This window comes from Antrostomus carolinensis, unplaced genomic scaffold, assembly GCF_000700745.2.
Source record: "Antrostomus carolinensis isolate BGI_N321 unplaced genomic scaffold, ASM70074v2 scaffold5746, whole genome shotgun sequence".
Classification (NCBI taxonomy): Eukaryota; Metazoa; Chordata; class Aves; order Caprimulgiformes; family Caprimulgidae; genus Antrostomus; species Antrostomus carolinensis.
Window position 1 is genome coordinate 6,297 of NW_010319663.1, and position 17,809 is coordinate 24,105.

Here is a 17,809-nt window from a genome sequence, read left to right on the forward strand (position 1 = left end):
TTACAAATCTTGGGCAGCAATCAGTGTGTGTGATATGACTCTGGAACTACTGGTTCCAGATTATTTTTTCTTTAATAAATGTTTAGGTTATGTGACTCTAATGTTCTGTGCTTCTGGCATGTGTTACAGAAAGCTACCCACAAGTAATATGAGTTTTTGCAAGCTCTGATTTTGTGAATATGTTGGGTAGGGATAAATGGACTCTTAAGAGGACAGTTTTAGTAGTAATCAAGCTTTTTTTTTTAATATTAGAATATTTTGTTCTAGATGAGTCACATTGAGAAAACTCAATTCCTGCAGAATCAGACCAGTATTGAACAAGCTAGCAGACTTGTACCAGTTCTGTCAGATGGAATAACACGCAGTGTAAGAAACCACACTGTAAAGGGTAACGCTTTTTAGATCTTTTTGGAAGGTGAATGTAGCACATAAAAGAAAAAGCCAGTGGGTAAAATGAATCAGCTTACAAATAAAGATATTCTTTGCTACAGAGGCTGTAGGAAAAATCTGATAGCCATATTGGAGTTACTTTTGTCTGTCAGCAGTGCATGCAATAGTGAAAAAACAGCCCTGGCAAAACACCTCTGAGTTACTCGGTTTGGAATTAAAAGCATACTTCAGGCTTCTGGGAGCAATGTGTATCAGGTACTCAGGCCTTGTCCTGCTGGAGTGGTTGCATTATTGGAGCTGCCATGGCTGCAAAATTGCACGTGTCCCTTTTCTTGCAGCTTGTTGGTATGTGAATGAATCACTGGCTGTACAGATGCCCTCTGTGTCTCACAAATGTCAGCAGGTGATGTTTAATCATGAGATAACAACCCCTGCTTACACAGATGTGACTCTCCTTTTCCTCTAGTAAGCATAAGATAAAAAGCAAGGTCTAATGTTGGTTCTTCTGTGGGAAGACACTGCTTTTTCCTTTTTAACCAACTTTTTGAGAGTTCATTAAGCTTGTCCTTTGACCATAATGTCCTTTATTGAAATAAATATCTACAATTTATCTGTTGCAGCTGTTAAGCAGTGCTTGTCCCAGGGAGTGGCTACTGTTGTGTCATTCCTCAATATATAAATTACTGATTCTTTTTAAATGGTAGGTTTTTTGTTTGGTTTTGAGTTGGGGGGTTTTTTTGGGAGGGGGAAGAGTTTTTGGTCCAAAAGATTATGTTTGAATGTTTAAATCAGACACCAAACATTGGTAGCTTCTGGAACTACAGTTTGCACAAGTGGAAATATAATTCTAGTCTATGAATCAGCATTGGTACAGTTTTGCTAAATTCTTGTTCAACTCTGTTAGGTACAAGAAAACTCCCCGGGGCATAGAGCTGGGTTGGAGCCATTCTTTGACTTCATTGTGTCCATTAACGGTTCACGATTGGTAAGTGTGCTGCTATTTTATAACTCTGGGTATAAACAATGGGTTGAGAATCTTATTTTTATAGGTAAACCGATGCATTTGTTTTATTTAAATGTATATAAAATATTTCTCATTAGTTTAAAATGAGAAAGTCTAACTGCATAGAAATTAATTTATTTCACCCTGTAGTTATAATATCAAAAGTTTATTTGGAGAATAAGGATGCAGCCAAACATGCTCTCTGCAGACATCTGTGCCAGCAGAAGACAGTACTGCCTACTGATCCACCACTAGCTGCTTGTGTCAGTGTCCCTCAGTTCTGTCTGCAAAAGTGCTTGTGTGAGAACGTGCAAACTCATTTCAGTCCAACCAAGTTGATTAAAAGAGCTGTTGTCAAAGCTGTTAGCTGGGCAGGAGTCACAGGAGAAAATTTTCAAGCGGAGCTGTAGTGAGATGACAAACCATCATGGCAGTGGAAAAGAGCAGCTGTGGGGAAGCTCTTCCACCAGTATGGCTGGATTTGAGGGCCTCTGAACAGCTGCAAGGTGCATCCTGTCACGGGTTTAAAGCGCTTTCATGTTTGGAAAGCATGGTCTGTTACTCTGAAATCCCAGGTTTTCACTGGAGTTGTATTCTAGAAGTGTGAAGGGACTGGAAACTTGTTATAAAATAGCTGTAGTTACATATTCTGATAATGCAGAGTGTTTATAGGACCTTTGAAATACAGAGTGGTGCTATGGAACTGGATGCTTACTGCGTTAAACACTAAACCGAGCTCTTCTTGAACATTCGCAGAATAAAGACAATGACACTCTCAAGGACCTGTTGAAAGCAAATGTTGAAAAACCTGTAAAAATGCTAGTGTATAGTAGCAAAACACTGGAACTGAGAGAAACTTCGGTGACCCCCAGCAACATGTGGGGTGGACAGGGCCTGCTGGGTGTGAGCATTCGTTTCTGCAGCTTTGATGGGGCCAATGAAAACGTATGGCATGTTTTGGTACGTACAGACTACCAAGTATTTTTCTCACTGTTGCTTACTGTTACACTTTTTATCTTCTTACTGAAAAGTAACTTGCAAGGGGGCACACAAGCCATGTGATCAAAATGGTCTCTTTTCTCTTCATTGATTTTTGGATTTGGAAAGACTTTTGAACTGGAACGCTATGTCTGTGAGTATATTATCAAATCTTGTATTTGAATGGGTGGTTGTGTACAATACTCAGGGCTCCTTGTAACAATATCAGAGGAGACTGTCATCTAGCCACTGTTTCACTAGTTTAGAGACTATTCTAGTAATTGTGTTGCAAACTTGACCAGTTTGTCTGACTCAAAACTTGTCTGAAGCATGCATCTAACTGTTCTGCTACAGCCTGACAGTTACAGTGTTTTGTAACTTTCCATCTTAAAACTAGGAAGTGGAACCAAATTCTCCTGCTGCATTAGCTGGACTTAGACCTCATAGTGACTATATAATTGGAGCAGATACCGTCATGAATGAGGTAAGTATATAAAAATAAGATTTTGAATTTTTTCAATCTAAGAAATTGTACCAGTGCACTTTGAAACATCCCCAGTTCTGTCTCCGTTCAGTGCTAATGGAAGTTAATGCAAAGAGGATGGAGCTCTGGCATGGTGCCTCTTCTTTGTGCTTAAATGCAATTCTGGAAATGAAAACTGCTCTTAAGTATCTTTGTGAAGTCAGATAGAAACTTTTTTTGCACTCTAATATTAATATTTCCAATAGCAGATTTGAAATCTGGGTTTTGCCATGTGTCTTCTGAGTTGTACTGGCAAAGCACACGAAACAGCAGCACTGCAACAACTGCTAGCAGTTACCAGGTTCTGTTACAGAAAGTTAAGGCTAGGAAGGTGTTCCTCCTAATGTCAGACGATGAAATAAGGACAAGAAATCCCTTAGTCGTTTTTATCCTTTTACAGTCTGAAGATCTCTTTTCCCTTATTGAAACGCATGAAGCGAAGCCACTGAAACTTTATGTGTACAACACAGACACGGATAATTGTCGGGAAGTGGTGATTACACCAAATTCTGCCTGGGGTGGAGAAGGCAGGTAAGGAGACAGTATATTCCAGGGGGATGGGACAACTTTCTTACTGCACTAGGCTAAAAGCTACTTGCCTAAGTTTTCTACAAAGACAGGAAGAGAGTGGTGTTATATCCAAGGCGTTTCTGCTGTAATATATTGTATATTTACTTGAAGTTCAGATTTAGTTGCGAACGGGGAGGTGAGTGTTTACACAGTAAATTAGCTGGTGCAAAAAATGCACGAAGTTCAATGGCTGCTTTCTGCATTAGGCTTCAGTTGTCATTATGCTGTCGTATATTCTTAAAGCATTGTGCAGTAGCCAGAACAAAGGACTGCAAATAACAACTGAGAGTTGAATTCCAGGCTGTATACCTGATATAGCTGCTTGGGTTAAATAACAATGAAATTTATTTTGTACTAAAAGTTTATTGCTAAAAGCTACAGAATTTCCTTTCATTTGTCTTGTAGTGATTATTTCTCCATAGAAAATGAGGCAAAATTTGAGGGGGTGGGGAAAGTTGTACAGAACTTACCTTGAAACTCGCTGGCATCTTGAGTTATTCATGCATTGTTTGCTGCCAGAGTCTGTAGTTGTAAAGTCACTTCACTGACTTTTCAATGTCCATATTTTAAAAGCCTAGGATGTGGCATTGGTTATGGATATTTGCATAGGATACCTACACGCCCATTTGAAGAGGGAAAGAAAATTTCTCTCCCGGGACAGTTGCCTAGTGCATCTCTCAGTCCCCTCAAAGATGGCTTCACAGAGGTAAGTTGCAGTCACTTCTTTGGCTTGGTAAGAATGGATTATGATGTTATATTGCTTTTCTGCTTCTGTTGGCTGTTTTGGAAACAAACCCTAATGATGTAACTTTCTTTTTTCATTCCAATAAGGTTCAGCTGTCATCAGTTAATCCCTCAGCCACATTACCCCCTGGGTCAGCAGGCCTTGAACAGAGTCTTGCAGGACTTTCTATTAGTTCACCCTCAACTACTGTCAGTAATGTTCTCAGTACAGGTTGGTATGGAAGTAACTAACTTCTGAAATGCGTGAGTTTTCTAACTTTTTTTGCATTCACAGATGTTTCTATAAATTTAATAAAAGGCAGAAGAGAATAAAATTCTCTTCCCCAAACATTTCTCAACAGCAGAGGCTGTAACTGTGCCCTACTTACTTGCAAACTAATTGCAAACAACTATCAGAAATACGATGCGTATTGTTTAGAATACTGTTTTTCTTCTTCACCGTTTTATGGCTAAGGCAAATAGTAATTCTCCTGTAAGCAATTATTTATTTGTGCTCCTTGAGGAAGGGAACTGAAGTCTTGTACTGAAGTGTTGTATGCTTAAAATTAATGTTGTTTTCCTGTGTACTTCACCAGGTGTTCCAACAGTTCCATTATTACCACCACAAGTCAGTCAATCCCTTACCTCTGTGCCACCAGTTAACCCAGCAACTACATTACCAGGTCAGTAGGTAAAATTTCTTAAAACACTTCTGAAACAAAAATCTTAAGGGAGCAGGGGAAGAGGGCTGACTTTTCCACTGCTTTTTGGGGAGCAGGAGGGTATAACTTCATACAGCGTACACTTTTCCAGTTAATGATCTCTGTACAACCTCTACAAGGTTAAGTTGTTTTTTTTTTATAGCATGTGCACAGCATGTCTGTAACACAGAGGACTGACTTGGCAACAAAGTTTACAATAATTTACCTTTTAGGGCCCTCTGCACAATAGATACAATGTTCAGGATTTCTCAGGAAACATTTATTGAGTTGATATATTGTTACTTTCCATACTTCATAAATTGTATGTTTCCCATTGGTCCTTTGCACTCTGACATCGTGGCAGAAGAAAGCCCTGAGAAGGCATATCTTCACTATTTCTGCATTCCTTTTGCCCATAAAACATCCATTGTGGGAAACTTGGTTTTAATACTCAGCTTGATCATTCTTCCTAGTATAAATAGAGGGCTAACAATATAGAACTGTATGTTGCACTTACTGTTTCTGAATTATTTAGTAATTTAAACTCGTATAACAAAAATAAAAGTCTGTCTCCAAAGTGATGTGCATGATTTCCCGATAATAATGAACATTTCAAGCACTAGTATTCCAGAATGATTCACGGTGGGTGAGATGAGGATTGTGTAGGATTTTACCACGTGTTTGGTGCCCTGGTACAGGACTCAATCTTGCATTCCAAAACACTGAAGGAAACATAGGTTTTGTATGCTATGAGACTGGTAGATAAAAGATGTGTCGAAAAGTTTTTAGGTAAAGCTTGGAGGTATGCTCTCTAACATGGAAAAAATGTGTAGTAGAGCTAAGTGCATGTGTACTTTAATCCTGTATTGCTTAGATAAAATAGCAAACTACTAAAACGTTCGACTGAACTCAGAATGCAAACCTACTAATTCCTTGAAACAAGATCTTACTTTCCTCAGAAAAATCTGAAAGGTTGGGATTATGTATTCACTAGTCCAGACTTCCTGCAATAGGTATCTGTTTTCACTGTGCAGCTTAAAAGCTGAAACTCAGGTGAATTTGCATTCTTACAGGTAAAAATTATAATCAAGTTGTAAAGCAATATAAAATAACTTTAAATGATCAATAAGATCTCAGAAACAATTAGAGCTTAACAATTTTAAGTTTTCAACTGTAACTTTTCTACTCATGTCTTAGGTCTGATGCCATTACCAGCAGGGCTTCCCAACCTGACTGATCTGTCCAAACTTAATTTACCTGCACCACACATCGTTCCAGAAATACAGCCTGGTATGTGCTTCTGCAGACTGAAACACTGTAATAGTGGGTCTCTCCTTGGTGATCCTTGGCACTCTCATTTAGAGCCATCTGGTGGAGTCCTGAAGAGGATAAATTGAATGTTTGCCTGAGATGGGAGTTGACAGTAGTGCCCAGATTATGCAGATAAGGAATGTGATAGATTAGATAAACTAATTCTAAACCTGTGTCTGTATTTAGTTTCATCTTATATTACCTGCTTTATGATCTTGAAAGAGGCTGTGCCAAGAATGAAAGCATATAGTTTTATGGGTAGAAGAAAATATGAGGTATTTCCTTGTATGCTAGATAAGGAGATTGAAGCACCCTGATTGAATGCCAGAAGTATGAACTAATACTAGATTTATGGTTTTGAATAAAACAAAACTGCTGAAGGTGCACATGGAGCAAGCAAAAAGAAATTGGAAGTTTACATGGAATAAGGTTCTTTTTAACTTCTTGTTTCTGGCAGTTTCAGAGAAGGCCAGAAAAACGTGATCATCAGTATCAGTGCATTAAATACCTAGTCCTCTGGGGAGGTAGAAGCAAATTTGGATTTGTTCTGATTCTTCAGTTCTGATATATGTAAAGTATCAGGCTTGAAACTAGCCTGCTGAGTCAGTGCTGCACATGTATCATGCTCGCACTAAATTCAAAAAGCTTCTTCCTCTCCAGGAGTAAATAGGAGACAGGGAAGGTAAAAATTGTAAGCAAGCAGGCGATCTCTCCAGATCTGTCTGTGGCATACAGCAGCTCACTGAAGTGGGTTTTTTTCTTTTTTTTTTTCTTTAGGTTTGCCATCCCTTCCCTCCTTGCCACCTCTGAATCTGATGGGAATAACACCTCTGTCAATGCCACCCAAATGTGTTCCTCTGCTTCCTTTGGTCACAGAGGCATCTACAGTGCCTACAGATTTGCTTCCCTCCTTTACTCAAGCTGCAAGCTTTTCCATCGACCCTGGCACTACTGTAAATGTAGAACAGACCTCTACGCTCAGCTTGGATAGCGCTACCCCAACTTCTAAGGCAACTATTGTTGACAGATCAAGTGAATCCTCTACAGTTAATGAGAAAACATCTGGAGTCACAGATACACAAGATCCTGAATCATAACTCCAGATCACTCTGTTGGATTGGCTTGGTATTTATTTAGCCATGGGATACATATTTGAAGAGCAAGCTATCATTAATTTCATACTAGTTTGTACTTAATCTTTAGGAGTCCTGTAAATAATATGAAGGTATAATAAAAATAAAAGGGGGTTTATAAAGTGTGTGTGGTGGGAGGGGAGAAAAAGTACTTGTATGTAACCAAAAAAAAGAGTCAAGGTGGTAAATAGAATTCCACTGCCAAACTTGGAGGTATATGTTTTTAAATATAGGCTGACAGCCTTAGCCTGCTAGGCCTGTCCTTGCTTATAACTAGCAATTTTTGCTTCTGATAGAAATGAAGCGGTTCTTGCGTGTGACATTTACGTACCATAGTTCTTGTTCTTTGCAAGTATCAAGTATCTTGTTACTACAGTGGGGATGAGAATGTTTAGTCTGAGTTGTAAATTTTAACACTGCAAAGCTTCCATCTGAAGATATTTCTATTAAAGTTGCTGAGTGACCTCTTAACTGACATCTCGTTATTCAGCTTGTACACAGATCTTTATTTTTAAGCTCTTGAGAGATGCTCAAGCCATGTTTTGTGATTGCTGCTGCGTTGTTTCATACGCCCACTGTAAAATGGCATTTGGAAGGGAATACAGGAAATGTTAAATGTAGCACACAATATGACACTTCATGACTACTGTAAGACAAATTGATGGATTAAGCATACATACAGCAATAAATTCCTGGAATTTTATCCTTTGTGTGACAAAATAGCACATTTATTTGTTTAATGCTTAAATTCATATTTAACTGTTTTTAGCTCAGCTCTCTCTAGCACAAATCCGTGAAAGTGCTCAGCTCCAGAGGAATGGATCCAAGAGGGAATGACAGACTTCGTCATTCAGGTGCAGGCAGGATCAGCACTGGTGGTTAGATCTGTTGCAGCAATGAGTCATGAAATCTGCCTGCACCATGATTCATACTTGGCTTTGTATATTGATGTGCAGGATGAAAACTGTATATTAACTGTAGATTATACACTTGTATGAACTGGTGTGTGCACTGGTACTCCAGGCAATAGCCTCCAGTGCTGGTATTGGGTGCAGCTGATGTGGAAAACTCTTCAGTACTACTCCAGTCCTTCTGTACTCCTGGGATTTAATTTATATGTGTTTGCTATAAGCATATGCAAACTTTATCCATATCATCAGCAGGCTGGAGCTGAAGTCTGTCACAACAGCTGCATCATTCCTTTGGCAACGTAGTGTGCCTCATCACTGGTGGGAAGAGTAGTTGCATCTAACTGCTGATCATAAGACTTCCACTTGAACTAATTCTTTGAGATGTTATCTAATACCTGTTGTCCCATCTCATCTTTTATTACTTAAGTATTTTTCTTTCCTCTGCCCCACTAATGCACATTTCCAATGTCACGAACTTCAGAATTAAACCTCTTGGCACAAGAGGAAGGATGTTCCCTCTTTTCTTTGCTGTATAGCGAGAAAGTCTGTTAGTATTGAGCTTCATAAAGCCTCACAGGTCTAACAGTCTTTCCTGTAACTTCCTTAGATGCTTCTACAGCTCGAGTCCTCATTATTATTTCCCTTATCTAACCTAACAACAGTAGAAATAGAAGTTTTGTCATACTATATTTATGTCATACCATATTATGAACCATTTTATGGCATACCATATTTAGAACAATTGCTCATTGTAATCAGATGCCTTGAACTAGAACACTTGAATAGTTTTTTTGTTGTTGTTCTTACAGTATGGCACAGTGTCCTTTGGAGTAAAATCTGAAGTTAGATGGTATGTTTCTATGCTTTCCAACAGCAAGTTGCACACTCTTGTAGGTGGGATGCAGTTGTCTCTAGTAGCACACAAAATAAGATGCTTAGTCTGAAGTCATGTGCTTCTGTTAAGATATTTTAAGGTCCCTTTATAGATCCAGCCTTTTAATAGGTATGAGAGCAGTGGTAGTAAGGCAGTGTTTCACAGTAACCATCAGCCATTCTGCTAAAGATAACATGACTTCAAATTTGGAGATGATTCAGTGTTGCAGATTTTAAGCTATAATCTCCCAGCTAAAAAAAAAGTCATGAACATTGAGAAGTCAAAAGCTTACCACTTAACCAGAAGCAGGGACCTTAAAGTCATACTATGGCACTCTCTCACTGGTTTTTAATACTTATAAATAGATTAGTGAAATCATACCTTAATCTTTTCTGGCAAGGATCTCTTAATGACTTCCTTTTCCTCAAAAAAAGAGAGTAAGGAGGGATAAGGATTTAAGATACAACAAGCCAAGGGCCTGACAGCCGATAGAAGCTTTTTTCTATGAGTTTATGTATTAAGCTATTAATGAACAGTTATGAATAGGCATGTTAGCTATTTAAAACATTGAGACATGGCATTCTTTAACAAGTACTGACAGCAGACAAGAAGACAGATGTACCATGACCATTCCCAGCCTTGCATATAATTAAGAATGATTAACATGTGTGTGACATACTGTGAAATGAATAAGGTATTTTCCTGCTCCACCAAAGGCTGTTCTGGGGGCAGTGGTTCTCAGTGGTACGTAGGTTTGTTCTGAGTGCAGGGCCCTCTCTATAGCTCTGCTCCAGAAACCGTGAGCACACACATTTTGCAGCTTGAGGCTCTTCTGCTGCTCTAGGAAACAGCTGCCCCGGCTGCCAGGCCCGGGCAGGAGGGTGGGTGCACAGAGCGCTAGCGGTGAACGTTTCCTAGCTTTGGCGGGCTGTTTCTAAGCCCCGGACAGCCATCTTTTAAATCGGTCCTAACAAACATTAAGCCTCCCTGTCGCAACTGAGCTCCAACATTTGTTCCCGGGAAATAGCTGTGCAGGGCCACGAGATGGCGTGCAATAGTTTCTTTTTGCTGCATTTATAGGATTAGGCTCAGCAAGGAGGGTGGTTTCTTGGTTCCCGCCCCCGCCTCCAGCAGCAGTTGTAGTCAGATGGATGCCAGCTGGATGCTGGACCATTGTACTTTAAGGAATCGCAGATAGCTGTAAAACCAACTGATTTGAAGGCAGCAATGGGCTAAGCTTAAGCTATGTCTAAATTCCCAAATTTTGCTGGCAGTTTGCTGACTTAAGCCAAGCTAACCACAGGGCAGCGTGGAAGTTTGTTTTGAAGCAAGCAGATTCTTGCAGGCAGGGACTCGTCTGAGATACCATAATGCTGAAGGAGAGGCCTGGGTAATATTTCCAGCCTCTCAGTGATGTAAGTGCTGATTATGTAATTAAGTTGAAGGGGGCAGGATAAGGATCAGTGATGTTTGATTGTGGCTCCCTGTCTTCCTCAATTATACACTGGCTTTGTCTGTACTAGTTAAATAAATGTGTTCAAATCGCTCCCTACCATGGAGGGCCCCACTGGCACCAAGCTCAGATTCCTTGGTTCATCACTTGGACTTGTACACCTAGAATCTATCTCATTTTAGATTTGAGTCCTGAAATGGTAGGCAAGAATCAGACTCTAAAAGTATTTCTTCAGTTGAAAGTTTGTCATTCATAACTAACTCATGCTTTGTAATCCTGCTCTGTGCAGTGCCAATGGCCTGACGCATACTTGTGTAGCCCAGCACACAATGTCTTGCACTGTGGTGCGCCTTCCAGTGGTAACTAGCTCAGAAAGCAAAAATCTTCAAACTGTTTTGCCTCTAACATCTGTGGTAGAAACTTTTTCTTTTTTCCCCGGCTGTGATATAACGGGGAGCCAACACCTGCCACAGCACAGTTTTAAAGTGACATACTGAAGGTGCAAGAACCAAACTCAAAAAAATAAAACCAAATAACCCACCACCCTAGTCAAACAGAAAACTTCATGTAGCTTGTGTATCTCCAACAGTTCTGCCACTGCAGCCCTGGCAAAAGAGTTAAAGCATAGTAATCTGCCATTTTACAGAATATCTAAGAGATTTGCAAATGGTGGCTAGAGAGGGAGTAAGCTGAAAAAAGAACAAATACATCCTTTTCCAGAAGCCTCAATTCATATTTATCCTTAGGCCTTGTGAATACATTATGTTGCCAGGGTGCAGCTAGCAAATCAGAATTTCAGTTGGGTGGATGCCTGGTGTTTCTTAGGAACAGCCTTTGCACATTATTTCAGTTGCAAGTTAGTACCAAAGTGCTGGTGCAAATCTGCATCAAGACTTAGAGTTCAGAGGCCACAGACCTGGAATGCGGAGACCTGCTCGGGCTGAGAAAGGTTAGGTGGGGTGCATGGTTTTTTTACCTTACTCACAGCAGGGAAGTGCAGTCCCGTCTCTGTCCAAAACCAGGACAATCAGCCACACACCTGCCTCTCCACTGTCCTTCTTTGCACCTGGAAAGCCAGAATTTTGCCGTAAGAGGAGATTGCAAACGATATTTCTCTGCACTGCACTGACAAGCTGACTATGGCCCTATCAAATAATCACATTCTCAGCCTTGGAATTTTTATCCTATGGGATCAAAAGGTATGTTTCATTCTTAATTGTGCAATGTTGTATTTTTACTCTCTCTGAACAGTTTCCTGTGTTAGGTTCACAGTTAATCCATCTTAAAAGCTGCATTCCAGCATTGCTCAGCTCACCCACAAGAGAGAGCTTCAGAGACCACAGAGGTCAGGCTCACCTTGGGCAGCCCATGGCAACAGTGAAAGCCACTTCTGCCAACAAAACAACCCATTTTAATAACAGTACTCGGAGAGTTGTTTACTCCACCAGTAAGTGGTTGCGTATTCACGTACTTCTTTCATGGCCCCTGCAACTCAGGTGAACTGTGAAACCTCAACAGAAGCTATAAAAAGGAAACATGAGTGATGAACTCAAGCCCCAAAGCCTATAGTTGACATAGCCTTGCTAGTTATGTAAAAAATTCCTGCAATGGAAGATTATCATATTAACAAAAGCAATACAGAGCTATGAGCTTTACATTTGACAAGGGGCGCTGGATGTAATGGGAGTCACTGAGGATCCACTCACCTGGACCTTCTGATGTGCAGAAAGGACATTATAGCACTGCTCGGATCCTGATCCCTGAAGAAGTCTCTTCCCAGCCCTCACAATTTATCAGCCAATATCCTCTGCTGGCAGCTTTCATGAACAAATGGTCAATTTCAGTGTTCTTGCTCCTAAATGAGCACTAGTCACAATAATGAATCTTCAGCCACCACTACATTCTCACCAGGTGTGACAGAAATGGCTTCCAGTTCTTTGCACTGGAGAGAGAGGGAGAGCATATACACAGTTCAGTAGCTGAGACTTAGCAGTGACCTTCTTGCTACCATCTCACCTTTATCCTTCAGCCTTATTCCCCCTGTAATTCTGGTTTTTGAGTCTTCAAAACAGTTGTCTTTCTAAAAACAAACTGAAGATTTCAAACCTCCAATCATGACATTTCTATGTGCCCATCGTATGGGCTTGGAGCTGTGCACATACCATGTGCTTGGATTGGCGTATACCACCAGGCAGTGTTTAAATGATTTAAAGAAAGGACTGAAGCTATCTCAGAGAAATAGTGCAACTTATTTAAGAAATATTGGAACTTGAAAACAGAAGTTGAAATTTTTATAAACAGCAGCTCAGTATTAGCAGTCACTAGGCATCAGTCAAGTTCTATCAGCTATAATGCTAAAAGCTAGGCCTGTAGGAAAAGCTATGAGAAGGTATTTCGCAACACTATGTGTTCATATGAAACAGGGAACAGACCAAGCATGGTCCCAGGCAGTGACACTGCTTTACTAAGGCTCAGAAGCCTGACAATAGGATATGTTTTTGTACATATAAACAGTACTTGAGTAAGTTCCTTTTAGAGAGCAACTGCAACTGCTAAGAAAATAGAAACCAACTGGAAGTCTGTGTATTGCCAAATAACACGCTGGGCACTGGAAATGGCTAAATTTGTAAAACAATTACCTTTTGTTTCAAGGTTACATTTTTATTTGAAACAGATTTCTTGCCCATCTTACCAGTAACACCTATTCAGAGAGAAGACAAAAAAACCACACTTGCTCTCTGGGCACTAACTGTTTAATAATGAAAAAGATCTTACTGTTCCTAACCCACTTCTTGACTGTTTTCATTCCTAACTGCAAAAAAGGTAACAAAAATAATGCTTTTCTGGATTGCACTATGCTTCTGAATATTTTTAGCATGAAAGTACACATCATAAAGGAGTGGGAAGACTTTGAGGAATTTGAGGTGAAATATTGAGAACTTGGAGGAACTGAACAAAACATTTTTCAAATGCTCCTTGGAAATTGCCATATATCACTGATACAGAGACATGCTTGTGCATCCTTACCTGGCAGATTGATGCTGCTGGAGTTCACTATAAGCGTAGTCTGCTCCAGAGTCTCTCACCAACTTGCAGAAGTACTTGCTTCAGCCTTGAATCCTGTCCTCACAATGCCTACCTGTCAGCCTACAAACTTCTGCCTCCAACAACTTGACACCGTTGCCCAATAAGTACATTACTAGCCCCTTCTCTCAAGGATTTGCTGCCTCGGTGCTGCCATATCCTGCTCTACAGAGGTGATCATAGTTCAGGATAATGCCTGCAGGCATCTCAGATTCTTGTCCACTATATCATCTTCCTCCTTTTTTTCTTTCCACCTTACTCCCCATGTCATTTCTAGATGGGGCCTCATAGTATCATTGGGAAAGGCTAGAAAATGTTGCTAAAAACACAGGGAGATTCCTTGTGGTGTATAGGAAGAGAGATACTGAAAGAGAGCTGTTAAAGGACAGAAGCCAGATGGTTTTCTCCCTACTAATCACTGCATTTGGCACTCCACTTGGCTACTCCACAGAGCTCCTACTGTCACCTCTCGCCTAGGACTCCTCATTTGCCATCCTCCCACAGGAAGTGCCCACGCTTCTTGAACTGCTTCTTCTAGGACCTTCCAAGAAAGGAGCAGAAGTCAGCACCGACGTCCAGTCTGATGTGCTCTGCACATCTTGGTCATCGCCCTTCAGCTGCAGTCTGTGCTCTACTTCAGAGCCCTGCAAGACTCTTGCTGGCCTGAGGGAGAATCACGAGTCAGTGGGAGAGAGCACCCACAGACATTGCCCTGAGCCTGACACCCGAGACACCACATCCCGTGTCACCGAGAAGGCACAGCAGCAGGCAGGTTAGCAACAGGCAGCTTGCTGGCACTCACACCTTTTGCCTGCTAGAGGAGGGGCACCATGCTCTCTTCAAGAACACTTCAAAAGGGTTAAGAGTAATAGAAAGTTGTTGTTATTGCACCAGGGCTGAACATGAACAACCTCTGTGACTGATTGTGACGCTGAGAACAACTCATGAGCACAGTGCAGTTTCAAGTGCAAGGTCTTTGCTTCTAGCCCCGTGCACTGTGGCTGTTTACACAGCAGGTGCATTTTGCTAGAGGAGGGTGTTTGATGCGTCTTGTTCATATCTCTTTATAAAGACCAGAAATGTGCTTTCTGAAAGAAAGACGGTCTTTAAATTGATTAGGCAAATAATAAATAATGCCCTCAGCCTCCTGTCTGCAGCAGTCTCCGAGTGCTGGGCATATGGTGCCTTTCCAGACCACATGGCAGCCAATGAGGCAGAGCTGGTGATTATTATTTCACCCACCTTTGGCAGGAGATAAAACATCTGTTTAGTCCTGATAGTGGGACTCCCCAGCAGTTAAGCTAAGATGGTTAAAAAGGAATATAGTTGAAAATTATATTTAAGGCAGCAGAAGGCAGTGATGGACTTTTCAAATTTGGTAAGACTTCAGTCACTGACACTTTGAGAGCCATGGACTTTTTCATGGCTGTAGCCAGCCACGACCTGTTTCACAGCTCAAAGAAAAATCTTGCTTTTGAAAAAGTACATCTTTTCAGCTGGGCTCAAGGGACAAGTGGTTGTGGCTCTGGACTGTTCACAAGTGGAGCAGCTGTACTTGCTGCTGCTCTCAGTTATTCTGGCTACCAGTGGTATTTCTCATTGCTGTTCAACCAAAAGTCACTGCTAAGTGCTTGAACACTTGGACTATTAATGTGAAAAAGCAGAATAAGCAGACCTGCAATTCTGTGAAATATAAGCAGATGAAGATATTTTTGAGGGTGCAGAACAAATTCTAAACCAATCTGTTCCCCTGGAAAGTTAAAACTAGTATTATTGACTATGAATGAGTAGCCAGTGGGCTGACCGAATAGCTCAGCTAGGCAGTGATGAAGAGGAAGGACAGTTGCAAGTCTCGCCTCCTAGAACAGCAACAGAACCCTAAGTGGTCAAAAGAGGCAGCCTTAGAAAGAGGGAGGGGTATTCACTGCAGGTGAAACAATCAGAGTGGTCCGGTGAAACTGAGCAAAGGGAACTTTAGATCAAATGCTTGTAATAATTCCTATGTCTCAGCTTAATCTGCATGACAGTCTTAGCAGGGAAGTGTTCAAATCCCCTTCTGGAAAAGGACAAAATAAAAGTCTTGGGTTCAACAACCCAAAGAATAAGCCTGTACTGAATTACTGGAGCAAGATGAGAAACATTTGCCGTTTTGTGGGATTCATCTCGCTCTACCCTCTTCGTATCCAGCAGAGCCTGCTTACAAACACTGTAGTGCTCCTCTTTGAACTGGTTTGGCTCAGTGAGTGGATGGGCATTTAGTTAGTGGTGGTCACTTTGGAGGGAGGAGGGTCTGGAGAATCTTTATAGTACAAGCAGTCACTGAGAACAGGTTCTAGCTGGCTGCAAGCACTCCCACTAGGATGTGAAGCACGGTGTAAGTTTCAAGTGAATGACGCTTCTGAGCACCCTTGTCACCTTGCATGGCAGCCCTGAAATATACAGTTATAGTAATTATTGTGCCACCTCTCAGGAAACAGCTGATTTTTGCTGTAGTTTGCAGCAACAGATGTGGACTAAACCCTCAAAAAATTTGTATCCGTTTGAGGCATTAGTACCTAATAAAAAGGATCCTGAGTCCAACCAAAGACACAGCTGAAAAGCAAAATGGGACTTTGGTAAATTCGACTTTGCCTGTCGCACCCACTTCTCTACTGGCTTTGATTAGTCCCTGCTGCTGCTGGTAGCTGTTGTTCTTTGCTCAGCAAAGAACAATAAAATCAGCTATTGGAGAAGAGCTGTAACAGAGGCTGCTGCTCTGGTTGTGGGCTCAGAACTACTAAGGCTGGGCAAGATCATTACCATCTTCCACCCTGACCTACCGCAGTATGCCCACCACAAAATGTCACCAAGGGTTCCTGTGCAAGCTTCACATTCCTGGATGAATTGGAGCATATTTTGTAAAGGAATTTGAACCTCATTTGATAATGGTGGATTATATAGCTACAACTATTAAAACTCTTACCTTGTTTTGTTTCCCTCACTGGAAGTAAGGGTTGAGGTTTTTTTCCCCATTATGTTCTTCGCAACACTGTGTGAAAAGGCATTTTTTCAAGGGTACCCTGCAAAAAAGAGGGCCTCACTTGACTGTTGGCTACACATTCACAAGTGTCCTCGCTGTCAGTCATCGATGCTATCAAGAAAGCTGCATCCCTTAAAAGGCTTCCAGCTGAATTTAAGCTCCAGGCCAGAAACTTCCTCTCTGCAGGGTAACTTTTAACCATCAAATCTCACAGGAGTAAGAAGGCTTTAAAACTAGGAAAAAATGAAAGAGGAAATCAGTGATACCAATTATACGACAAACGAAGATAAGTCCCTATGTCTCATTAGCACTGTTTAATTATGCCTGGATTTAAATTCTAAATATAGTTCATAAGAATTCACAAGGGCAAGTGTTTGCTTCCACTGTCGTAATCCTCCCCGTATCCAGTACTTCTCTCTCCTAGAAGATCAACAGTTTTAAGGATCTGTCTGAGTCATAAATAAAGAAGATGCTGACACTTTTACTCCTTAGAAGTGAAAAGTGTTGGTTAAGCAATGGCTTATGTTTGATATTTGCATTGCCTTGAGAGTCCAGAGATCCCAGGTGACTTAACTTCCTATGCTGCGCCTGTGTGAACACATGGAGAGAGTTCCTGCTACAGGGTCCTGTAGTCTTAACAAGGCAGAGGCAGTACAATTTCAATATGCATGTGTATTAATGTATGTATGTGTCTGTCTGTCTATGTCTTTAAATGCAAAACATCAAAGTTTGCAGGAATTTGAGTCTTATCTCCCCAGTCTTGGTCAAGTGTTTGACCCAGTCCATCCCTCTTTGGGATTAACTTTAACCTTTTTACCAGTTTGTCACTACAAATCTGGTAACAAATATTATTTCTAACTACTTGACTCAGTCCAGTTACCAGAAAACTTCACCAGGATTCTAGAAAGTGCCCCTGAATCTTGGTCTTCTATCAAGGGGTTCAGCTGAGAAAGAGAGGAGACCCACTCCCTCACTCCCTGTAGAAAATGCCCCCAGGGCCAGTTTGAGAAAGGTGTTAAGGGTTTTAAACAAGCACTTCTGCACCAGTCAATGCTAAAATGAATGAATGGGGCAGTTCAGTGGGGAGGAGAGACGCAAACACCCTTTTCCCCTTCCAAATCTGGTCGGAAATTCAC

General features: G+C 41.0%; 1 protein-coding gene across 1 annotated transcript; it reads left to right on the top strand.

The window, feature by feature from the left end:
• Positions 1-751: 751 nt before the first annotated feature.
• On the top strand, positions 752-8,032 carry GORASP2 (golgi reassembly stacking protein 2). Its single transcript, XM_010169314.2, has 10 exons — positions 752-835; positions 1,295-1,375; positions 2,150-2,353; positions 2,769-2,855; positions 3,295-3,425; positions 4,038-4,170; positions 4,296-4,419; positions 4,784-4,870; positions 6,086-6,178; positions 6,977-8,032. Exons 1-10 carry the CDS (start codon positions 764-766, stop codon positions 7,294-7,296), a joined length of 1,332 nt encoding a protein of 443 aa, XP_010167616.2. The 5' UTR covers positions 752-763; the 3' UTR covers positions 7,297-8,032.
• Positions 8,033-17,809: the final 9,777 nt, after the last annotated feature.